Source organism: Alligator sinensis, unplaced genomic scaffold (genome assembly GCF_000455745.1).
Source record: "Alligator sinensis unplaced genomic scaffold, ASM45574v1 scaffold1054_1, whole genome shotgun sequence".
NCBI classification, from domain to species: Eukaryota; Metazoa; Chordata; order Crocodylia; family Alligatoridae; genus Alligator; species Alligator sinensis.
Genome location: NW_005842480.1, coordinates 976,010 through 987,240, shown reverse-complemented (window position 1 = coordinate 987,240; position 11,231 = coordinate 976,010). Strand labels below are relative to the sequence as shown.

At 48.5% G+C, this 11,231-nt stretch overlaps 1 protein-coding gene across 2 annotated transcripts in view; it reads left to right on the top strand.

Moving 5' to 3' along the window:
- Positions 1 to 11,231, top strand: part of ZC3H3 (zinc finger CCCH-type containing 3) — a 271,056-nt gene that overhangs the window by 266 nt on the left and 259,559 nt on the right. For both annotated transcript variants that reach the window (XM_006031073.3, XM_025212740.1), the window contains exons 2-3: positions 1,060 to 2,500; positions 4,392 to 4,591. In XM_006031073.3, coding sequence (XP_006031135.1) covers positions 1,060 to 2,500; positions 4,392 to 4,591 — 1,641 coding nt within the window. The remainder of the gene's footprint in view (positions 1 to 1,059; positions 2,501 to 4,391; positions 4,592 to 11,231) is intronic.

Here is an 11,231-nt window from a genome sequence, read left to right as displayed (position 1 = left end):
GGGGGGGGGTGTAGGTTGCCAGGGGCTTTGAGGGGCCCAGGATTGCAGGGCTGGGGGGCAGATTCCCTCCGTGGCCCTTTCCCCCGCCCCTCCCCTACCAGCCCTGCTCTCCTGTGACCCTGTCCTGTGTGGATTGACCTCGTGCAGTTTTGAACCTGGTTACATTGGCCTGCGTCTTGGGGCAGTGAGATCCCTGAATTAATTGCACCTGATGCAAAAGAGAGCTTGGTTCTTCTGCTGATGTTGCTTTTCTGAAGCTCTGTGAGGTCCGGTGTTTGTAACAGGGAAAGCTTCTTTTAAAGCAACCCGAGATGCCTGGAAAATGTAGGGCTTGGCTAAAAATCCTTGCATCTGAAAATCCCAAATTGCATTATAGACATTGGTGGGAAATATGCCTCAATCCCCCCCGCCCCATGAATGTATTTATTCCTTTCATTGGGAAACCGAGGCAGGAAGCAGGGAAGTGACTTGTCAAAGTGAGTGACTCCTAGCGAGTTAAATGCAGAGCTCGGATTGGAGCCCGTGCTACCGTATCCCTCTGCTTTAGTAATACATTTCTCTTCCTCCCCTAGCCCAGATATCAAATACCCCTCCGAGTGCTGATATCCACATGCCTATGAGCAGTTGGATCAGCACTCAGAGATTGCAGTGAGGAGATGCATGTAAACCAAATAAGCAATCATTTTTTTTTTTTACCTGTTTTTTCCCCCTCCCCCATTGATCTACAAAATCGGCGATCCAAGTGGTAATCTCGGGACTGGTGCCTGTATGAGAAACTAAATGTGGGTGGAAAGTGTTGATGTATTCGGAAAGACCATAATGAGAAACCTGATTTATCAGCACGTGGCTCTCGGGCTCACGTGTTTCCCTGTCTAAAACTAGGATGTCGTGAGAATCGAGGAGGGAGCGGTGGATATTTGCTCGATGCTTTTCCTTTGGGCGCTGCTGCTGTTTGAGTTAGTGTACAACAGGCCGTTTCAGTGCAGTGTAAAGAAAATGAATAGACAAAACTTGGGTTATTGTAGAGCTGCGATTAACAGGTTGTTTTGCATCCCGCAGGTCTCATAAATGACCATAAAAACGTTCACGGCAATGCCCCCGTGCCTCTGCCTTCCACGACTCCGAGGTGGAGAAATCCCCGTCTGCCTACCTTCAGCAGTCGGGGCGCGTTCTCTGCAAGATATTCCCAGCAAGCCCCAATGGATTTCCAGCAGCATCATGGTAACTCCTGGAGGAAAAAATACTCCCTTGTAAACAGACCACCTGGGCCAACATCCCTTTCTGGGAGCGGTCTGTCTGCTAGCTCATCCCAGGCTTCTGTGAGCCATAGGAGCTGTCAGCCCCTTGGGTCACAGCCAGCGGCTTTGGAAAGGCACGTGGGCTTGACTACAGATGGTAATATAGTTGTTGGGATCAAACTGCCCCAGAGGACTAGCGCCGCTTCAGACAATAGAAGCATTGGTGAGCCGGGGTCTCTGCAAGGTTTGTCTGGGCTGAAGGAGGCTGGAGCTGCCGCAGAGGGTGCTAAAAGATTACATGGATTTTCTTATTCTCAAAACATTGACGAAGAAACATCTTTACCAGTCTCACGTTGTTCAGTGCACCTGGCTCCTGTTACCAGCAGCAGGGGTGATGCAAACCCAGTGTATCTCACAGGAAAGGGCAAAATGAGGACCACAAAACTGCTCGGCGATGTGACTAAAAGTGCCTCTGAGTTATGTCGAACTATAAGTGAAAGTGCCATAGCGTTGAAATCTAAGCTTCTGCAGCCTTCAGCCTTGCCTGATCGAGAGGCAGGCTGGCTGTCATCAGGGAAGAAGTCGGAGCCCCAGGTTCCGGCTCGGTTTAGTTCAGAGCAAGTCGGAGCAGGAAGAGATGATTCGAAAGAGCCAAAGATTTTTGGACATTCGGAAGCTTTCACTAGTTATGCTCAGGCGGCCACTTCAGAGGCTGGTGCGGGCCCAGCTAAGATCAAATTTGTCATGCCGCACAAGACCCCCAGTCTCCAACGAGCTGTCTCACCGGCAGCTTCCAGCAAAACTTTGAAGTTCAGAAAAACCAACTACACGTGGGTTGCAAACCCTGGCAAATGTCCCCGTGTTATGAGGAGGTGGACTAGTCCGAAGGCTCCTGAAAGTGGGAAGAAGCTTGCTTTTAGTGCAGAGCGAGCTGTGAAGCTGCTGCCAAAGGGGGACTTGGGAGCAAAGCAGAAGAAATCTGGATTGCATTCAAAACCGAATGCATCTCCCAGTAAATACAAATGGAAAGCGTCCAGCTTGCAGTCCTCTCCTTCCACATCCAAGTCAACATTCACCTGGCAGTCTGGGAGCCAGCAGGATCCTGGAGTCTCTCGGCTCCCAAGAGCCGACTCAGGCCTTCAGACCCTAAACAATGCATCCGTTAGTCATGGCGGGTTGAAGCCTCCCTTTAACGATGCTGCATTTTCCACATATAAAGTGAAGAGCCGGACCAAAATCATCAGAAGAAAGGGGAGTTCTGGGTAAGTCACTGGGTGTTTCCAGAGTAAATTTTGCTGCTGCGCTAACTGTATTTGCTGTTCTAAGCTGTGTTCCTGCTTATAAAAGCACTAAAAATCCTTCCAGGGACTTTAATAGAAGCGTTGCTCTGCCCTTAATTATACAGTCAGCAATTTGGGGCTGCTCTGATGTGCGTACAGCACGGTCCCAGCCCATGCCTGCAGCTGCAAGGCACTGCTCCACTCCAGTAATCGGTGATAGTATTGTTGCTACTTTTCCAAGCGCAGCATTTCTGGTCAGCATGGAAATGTGCTGCTTTCCAGGGGGCTGAGTGCTAAAGCCTACAAAGTTTTGCTGGTCTGTCTAATTCTGTGTTTAGTTCCCACAGACAAGTGCCGTGTCTCCTCCCTTCCACCACAACTACCTGTTCCTCCTCCAAAAAATGATTGTATCAGCACTTGTAAAACCAGAGACAGTCATAAACAGCAATTAACAGTGGGGAGAAAGGAATCCAATAAGGAAACAGGCTCCATTTGGGGCTTTTAGAGCTTCATTTAGATGCAGGTAATGGGGAATAGAGAGGAAAAAGTTGAATGAATTGTTGAATGTCTTTTGCTGCCCCTTGCACCAGACAGGTACACAAACTCCATCTAGATACAGATGCTCTTGGGCAAGCAGGCAGCAGTTTCTTAGATGACCTTGCAAGATTTTCAGATAAGCTTGTGAGTTTTCCTCTGATCCTATTAGGTTGGGGAGACCTGTGGCTGGGATGGTGCAGTCAGGGATGATCCTTTCTTGAGCAGGGGGCTGGACTAGGTGACCTTGCGAGTTCCCTTCCAGCCCTACTTTCCTATGACTGGTGTACAATAGTACGCTCCAGTGAGGACAAGGGATATTGAGGCAAAAGTCTATTTGCTTGAAAAGAGCCAGAGTCATGATAGCGCCTGTGGTCCCTGGTCTTCTGAGCCTGGGCAGGACTTGCTTGTCTTTGCTGCTTTGTGCTGGCCCCCAGCGTTATCCAAGGGTCTGTAGCACACCCAGTAGCAGCAGCTTGAAACTGAGAAGGATCTGTGGTCCTGCTGCTTCTGGGGATGCCTTTGGGGAAGCACTTGTGGCAGGAACAGCACATGTGTCGGCTGTCCCCTCTGGGCCACAGCTGATGGGTGCTGTGCACACAGGAAAGGGTAGGAATGAAGATAAATGGAAGGGAAGGCAATGGGTGGGTGGAGGCACACGTACAGGAAGGAGGCATGGGCTGGTCAATTTGGTCGTGATCTCTACACCACCAGTTTTGTATTGCTTAAGCTGGTAGGGTGTGAAAGCTCCCCCCCGGAGGCTTCATGATACCACGTTCCTGCTGGGATCAGGAGTGGCATCAGACCAAAAACACTTGGCAATCTGGCCCAAAGTGACTGTTCAAGGCCATGTGATGATGAGGCCAAGTCCAGCGTAGGATGCTGGAACTCCTGGTTCTTATTCCCATGCTCCAGATGTTTTTTTCAGCTGCTTGCTATTTTCTTCCCTACTCTGCCTCAGAGCTGTCTCTGGAAAGAGGCAGAGAGTGTGGGGTCACTTGACTTGTTTTTGTCTGTTTTGGCCTTTTTCCACGTCTTCCCAGCAGCAGCTATCACAAGAGATGAGGTATACATAGATGAGCTGGAATGTCAAATGACTCCTTTATTTGTGCTTTGTCAGGTACTCCTCAAATAGCCCCCTTGCATGCACTTCTCAATTCTGTGCATCTCCTTTTCTCTTATCTAAGAAGGCAGCATGGTTCAGCGGATAAGGTATTAGGCTGGGAGTCTGGGGACTCGGCTTTTTCTCCTAGCTCTACTACTGCCTCACTGTGCCCAGTTGGAAATGCTTCTGTGATCCTCCCCTCCCCTTTAATTCTCATCTGTTGTGTCCCTGCAGTTCCCCAGTCGATAAGAAGAACTCCTCCTCCCCCACCATGCCTCTGAAAAGTCCTAGCTATCTCAGGAAGAGAACCTCCCTGCGGGGGAAACCTTCCCCGATGTTGAAGAGAACTTCACCCAAAGGTCGGCTGGTGCAGCTCACCAAGCACAGGCTATGCCGGCTGCCTGCCTCCAGAACGCACGTCCCTGCCAAGGAAGGTAAGCGTGAGCCAGGGAAGTCCTGGCCTGGGTGTGTGGTGGTAGCACTGGGGTGTTTCATAGTGGGAAGCAATTTCAGGGAGGGAGGTGGAACTTGTGCATCTTTCTCAGTGATGTGACTCTGCTGAGCACTCATGGGGGAAAATTAAGAGGAAAAAGACAGAACAGCCTTGATTGGAATGAGAGCTTCGTCCTACATCGGGACTTTCACAAGAGTGCTCATCTCTTCTGAAACCTCTATCCAGGACCAGTTCTAATCAGCACCCGTTATAGACCTTCCCCTTTCATCCAAGTTACTGATGCTAGACCATGAGTTCAAGACCAGTGTTTACTAGGACAAAATGTTATTTTTATTGGTCCTTTAGATTTCACCGTGCATAGGTCCGGGTGCAGCACTGAGTCATCCTATGCGTTTTGGGAGGGATCCGATCCCTGACTGCGAGTGTATTGATGGGTCTGTACTCCCCATGCTTAAGACACCTTGTCAGCATGAAAACAACTGAAGCAGTGATTGATATCTGCTGCATTTAGATTACATCCTGCCCTGCCCTTTTCTTGCAGCATCTTCTTGCTGTGTAGATCAGGACTAGGCAAAGAAACTTTCCTTTAAAGACCTTGAAGTCTAAACAGACTCACGGAAGTCATGCCCTGCAGGGTTAGAAGAATGCATGTTTCATGGGTCAGAATAGAGATGGTTTAAGCGGCCTAGACTACTGGTCCTCAGCCTTTTTTGTACTAGGACCCATCTGTAAACATCAATGGTCAGTCCCGACCCAGTGCCCCTCACTCCCAACCTGCTTCCCCCGCCACCCCCAGCCCCCCAGTGTGTGGGGCAAGTGGTGGGTGTGTTGGGTGTGGGGGACCCAAACAGCCCCTTGTGGATTTCCCACATTTTTCTCCTTGTAAAAGAGAATCCATTTTTAAAACCTGTTGATCCATTTATAAAGTTTGTCTGCGACCCTTTCATATACTCTTGTGACCCGTGGGTTGAAAGACACTGGACTAGACTTCATAGCTTCATAGTGATCAAGTGCTGGAGGGGAACTCAAAGGGGAAGGTGAGGAACGTTATTTGTCTGACAGATACACAAAACTGTACAGTCCCTCTGTCATCAGTTGGAAAAAGTTGTGCGTGTCTCTTGAGACCCTTCTTTTAACAGGATACATCTACCTTTTAACTACACTGTGTTCCAGGTTAGAAGCTGTGAGCAGAATATCTTCTTCTCTATTGGGATAACAATGATCTTAAACCAGGATCTTACTAGGCTAATTTAAACATGCTAGAAGGGTTGCTAAACGATTAAGGTTCAAAGAAAGCCCATTAGTGAAATCAGCCAGTGCCCCTGAGATCAAGTCGTGTTTGCTGCAAAGAGCTTTTTTTCTCTAGCGGCTAGGGTGGGAGTGTTGGGCCCAGCAGATGTAGTGATAGCTATGCGTTTTTCTCTGCTCTGTAGTTGGTGTTCCTGTTTGATTAGCGACTGCCTAGCGAGATTCTGCAGTAACTGTGCACACCTTGTGCCACTTTGGGGCAATTACTCTGTGCTTTATATGTTTTTTTTGTATGATTCAGGTTGTCAGGGGGCTGTCTCAGTGACTGGTTTTCAGAGCAGGAGGTCTCAAAACCAATCCGAGCGCTTCACCTGGTTTCCATAAATATGGAATGTGTGAGGCCTTGTGGCTCCAGTACAGGAGGGGGAGTTGGGACAACTTGTTCTGCTACTAATGACCTGTGTAACCTGCAGCGTGTGGCTTAACTCGGTTTCTTCCCCTGTGACATTACTGTAAGGTCTGTTATTGGGGTGGGTGGTGGTAGTGCTTCTACAGTACTTTTTAGACGGTTGCCTGCAAACCACGATAGAGATTCAACTTCTTTATTAGCAGAGAGATGCAAATCTTGAGACTGGGTCCCAGCATGCACTTGGGATCCGTGGGGTGTTACCGGGTGCGAAACAAGCAAGTGGCTGCAAGTAGCTGGCTGGCATATGGGAGCATGGCCAATAAGCTACTCTCTCTGTCATTGCTAATTGCTGGAGTTTGGAGGGTGTGTTAATTCTCCAGGGTAACCCACAAGAACCATCTTAAAGCCAAAATATTTTGGCTTAAATTTTCTGGGAAGTGCATGTGTGGTTGTATAGTTTGGGTACAGAATTACATGCTCCGTTGCAGTTTTTTCACATAGCCGCACGTGTGTCTTGCCAGTTGCATGCGCAGATGCTGCTGTTCTTAGGCAGACAAATAGGGCAGTGACTCAGGAGAAGGAGCAAGGATTATTGATGAGAAGAGCAGTTTCCTGCTGAAGTGTGATTTTTTTTTTTTAAGGAGGGCCAAAAAGGGAAGAGATGTGGAAGTGTCCCTGTCCCAGGGGGAAGGCCTTTCTAGAGGCACTGAGGCAGTAAGCAAAGAAAACCCAAACACATGAAGCAGAGTGTGGGAAAGGAAGATGAAGGAGAAATGAGATGCCTTGAGGTGGATCGTTGTGTTGCACTCGCTGTGAAGGCTTGTGCTTGGCTTGATTTCCAGGGGTCACGCAGTCGCTGTCCATTGGAACAGCTTAGTTTCTGCCAGGATGTGAATAAATCTATTGCATCTAAAGAAACTTGGAGGTTGCGGAATTAGGACGACTGGACTGAAGGCATCCAGCCAGGCAAGGGAAATGGCCAGTGATGCGTGGAGGCTGCGTGTGCAGTCAACATGTCTCTCTTGTGCTTGCATGGAGTCTGGAAATTAAACTCAGCAAGGACAGCCAGAGGGCCTCTTTGGAAATGATCTCTGAAAGCAGAATGGAAAAGAGATGTGGGGGATGTCTGTAGGAGTGTTTCTCCTTGGGTACAAGGATTTAGCCCAGGAGGAGAAACTAAAGCTGTTGGCAAAGCCTTTGCCAAGAGGCCAGGATTCAGGGAAAATCCCCAGCAGAGCTGGTGTTTGGAGACAGCAGTTTAATGCTAGCTGCTAAGGTCTAGTCATAGGGACCCTAGAAATGTGAGTCAGGGAGACAGCTTGCTTGTACTGGATCTGTACTAAGGATAACATGAGGGTTAAGTCTTCTGAGCTGTTGATGTAGCATGTTTCACTACAATGATGTTCTCTGTAAAGAAAGTTTAAAAAAATCCCTGTTTAAAAAAAATTGTTTGGGTACAACCTTTGAGGAATTTGCTGTCAGAGCTTTGGGAGATGCAGCCAGAGCTGTAAGAATAATTTGTATTTAAAATGTGCATTACTCAGGGGTCTCCAAGCACTTCCTGGAGGTGAGGGGAAGCAACTTGGCCAAACTGTTCTAGGGAGGAAGCAGCGGAAGTGGCAGTAAAACATAGCTGGCCTTGCTGCTACAACAAGGTTTCATTTAGTGCTTCAGCTCTGGGAACTTAGGTTCAAACCCAGCTCTGGCTTGGTTGAACATGAAGATGTACTTGAGGAATCCCATCATCCCTAGCAGATGCACGTCCTTGTTGCAGAGGTATCACAAGAGATGACTGCCTTGGCATTTTCTGCTTTGCTTTTACTCCTCTGCTAATGCTTGCACACCACCTGTAAAGGGTGGACCTGCCTCTAGCTGGCACTAAGGATATCAACCTTCCTGCTGTGGTTTGCTGGATCATTTGCACTGGGGCAGTTATTCCTCTTTTCCACCCTTCCTCCGCTCCCAATTTCACCAGTGAGTACCCTGGTGTACAAGCGTTTCCCTTTGGATAGAGCAGCAGACAGCAGTACCTTCTCATCAGCACGGCAGGCAGAGGCTTTTGGCCCAGCATGCTAGCAGGGTGTCCTTTCCCATAGCACATTCCTCTGAATTGCAATTCAGCATTGTGCTTTCAGGGGAAATTTGTGATGGGCTTTTCAACCTGAGTGGTTGCCATATACACGTGCCACCATTTTTTTTTCTCAAAAGCTCCCAGTGAAAGCCTTGTGTTAGGATCCAGGCATTAGAAGTGGAATGGTGGAGCACCTGTGAACATCAAGACTGAATGGCCCAAATCCTTCTGACGATTTTGGTATCTCCTGGGAATCGGCTCAGCGGTTACCAGAGACCCACATGTATTGGGCATGCATTTTAAAATCCCAGTGGCCTGATCTTTGTTTTCTTATGGCAGTTGCATTTTCAGTTGAAACCATGTAGACCTGCAGATGTGCAGGGAGCTATTGTGGTGGCTCAAATCTGTCTTAAGGGAGATCGAAAAATAGGAACATAAAGCAGGTGAAAACATAGGAATGGGGCTGAGTTTTCCAGACTGAAGCAGTCAGTACCATGCACTGGACTGGAACCTTGCCCTCTGAAACAGACCACTTTGCAGGCTAGAAGATAGGTTTTTCCCCTTCTAGCTTCTGACACTGCTCCCTAATTTTTCTCCTTCCTTTTTCACCAGGGAAGAATTTCAGGGCAGTAGAACACCAGCCATCTGTCCTTGAAACGGGGCTGCTGAGCGGGTATAGAATCGATTCATTTTTGAGATGGGAAAGGGCTCATGGGGGTTGTTTTCTTTATCCCCCAGGCCATGCAGGATAACTCCCTGCAAGTGCATTTTCACATGCTTTGTCCCAACTTGCTTTGAACATCCCATGTGATGGAGCTCTTGCTTTGAGAAGGAAGGGGATGCCATTGTTCCAGTAGATCTTCTGGCTTGGAAGATACTGCTGGGTTCACAATTGTATCATTTCTCTAGAGCAGTGATTTTTCAAATTGTGGTCTGCGGGCCACTAGGGATTCACAGACTATGTGTAAGGGGTCTGCGAAAGATGACTGTGATCAATCAAAAGTATTTGAATACCCACACTTACCATTCGTAGGAGTTTGCACCTCTATTTGAAATTTCCAAAGGGGTCTGCACCTCCATTCAAAATTTTTTAGGGGTCTGCAAATAAAAAAAAAAGGTTGAAAACCACTGTTCTAGAGTGTCTTTCAGGTAACCAGAATAGTTCAAGGAGAGCTTGTCTGCATGTCTTCATGATATTCTCCAAGCCACCAACACAATGATATAGCCTGTAGCTGAGTCCTTGTCATCTCATCTCCCCCTACCTCCAGGTCACCCCTCCTAACCTCAGCTTCTAGCTAGAGCAGAGTTTTGGAAGTGTTACCAGCAATAATACCAGCTTCCATCTCTAGTACCTTTCAGATGCTAGGGTCCGAAATAACTTTACAGGCTGTCTGTCTAATGGCAATGGCCACCTCTTCTGCAGGATGCGGCAGCTGCCGAGCAGCGCACAGCAGCTCTGCATCACAGTTCAGCGCACAAAGCGAGGACCAAGTCTGCGACCACTTCACATTGCAAGGGAACTTTGGGCAGGTTGTAGTCGCCTAGTGGGGGGTGGGGGTTGGCTCCAAGTCTAGAGCCAGCACTCTTACAGAAAGTGCCATGGGATCTTGCATTGACCATAAGGAGCTCCAGCTGTGATTTCATGTCTCCTGCCATCACTCTGTAGGGACACTGCCCTAGGATGGATGTGTGCATGCTTTGTACTACAGTAGGTGTTCAGAAATTGCTTTCCAAGACCGCTGTCTTCCGTGCTAAAAGGTTTCCATCATTGAGCCAGAGTTAGGGGCATTTTCCATCATCACTGAGCTAGTCTGCCCCCACCGGGCACCTCATAAGTGATCTCCTGAGCTCTTGGACTCTCATAATACTTCTGGGAATCTGCCTTTGGAAATCTGCACTGCATGAACTAGCACGAACGTTGGACTTCTACTGAAAGTGGCACCGCTAGTGATTCCCTTATGAGGGCGGCGTGGCCCATCCAGTTCCAGCATGTAATGCTTGGGTGCCGTCTGCCTGGGATTGTACCAATGTGGGGCACAAACCCACGGCCTGAACTGAAATGAAAGAAAATGTTAAAATAGCATCTCTCGCTTGACATGGAAGAGTACAGGTACGGATGTTGCTCTGATTGTGTATTAAATATACAGTGCGGGGTATCTGGTAGTTGCTCAGGGGTCTGGGAGCTGAGAGGCAAGCCTGCTGGGTTCTGCTCATGGATTCACTGTATGACTCTGGGCAAGTCCTTATGCCTCTGTGTGCCTTAGCCACGTGGGGATAATGTTGATATTGAAGGGTTTTCTGATGTAAGTCTCTTACCTTGGACAAGGAGTTGCTTTGTAGTGGTGTGGGACAGCTCTGGACCAGCCAATAGGAATAACTAGGAAGTGGTGAGACACTGTCTATTTCTTTTGTCTGGGCCTGAACAGCTCTGAACACCAGTTTCAAACTCTCCTAAAGACCAGGCAGGGTGACTTGGAGGGCTTGACTTGCATCTTGTGGATTTGCTTCTCAGACTAGGGCCAAGCTGGGATATCGCTGCACCCCTGGTCATTAGTTGGAAACTGAAATTTGGGATCACACTGGGGCCCATTTGCGAGCCTAGAGAAACTCTGCAGGATACTTGCTTGCTTTTCACAAGAACAGAGAGGTCCTGAGCCACACACTGGGGTCACAGGCTGTAAGCACTGACCAGTTCTGACCACTTTCAGCTTAGTCAGGTGTATTAGGGGGGAGGGGGGACGTCTGTGTGACGTCCGGTCGGGTACATCGGCTCAGGTGAATCCATCTTACGAAGCATCCTAATCGAGGTTGAAAGTTCAGATGCAAAAAAACTGTAGCTAGTCTCTCTCTTCTCCTGTTCCAGGTTCACAGAGACCCTAGTGAACACAGCCA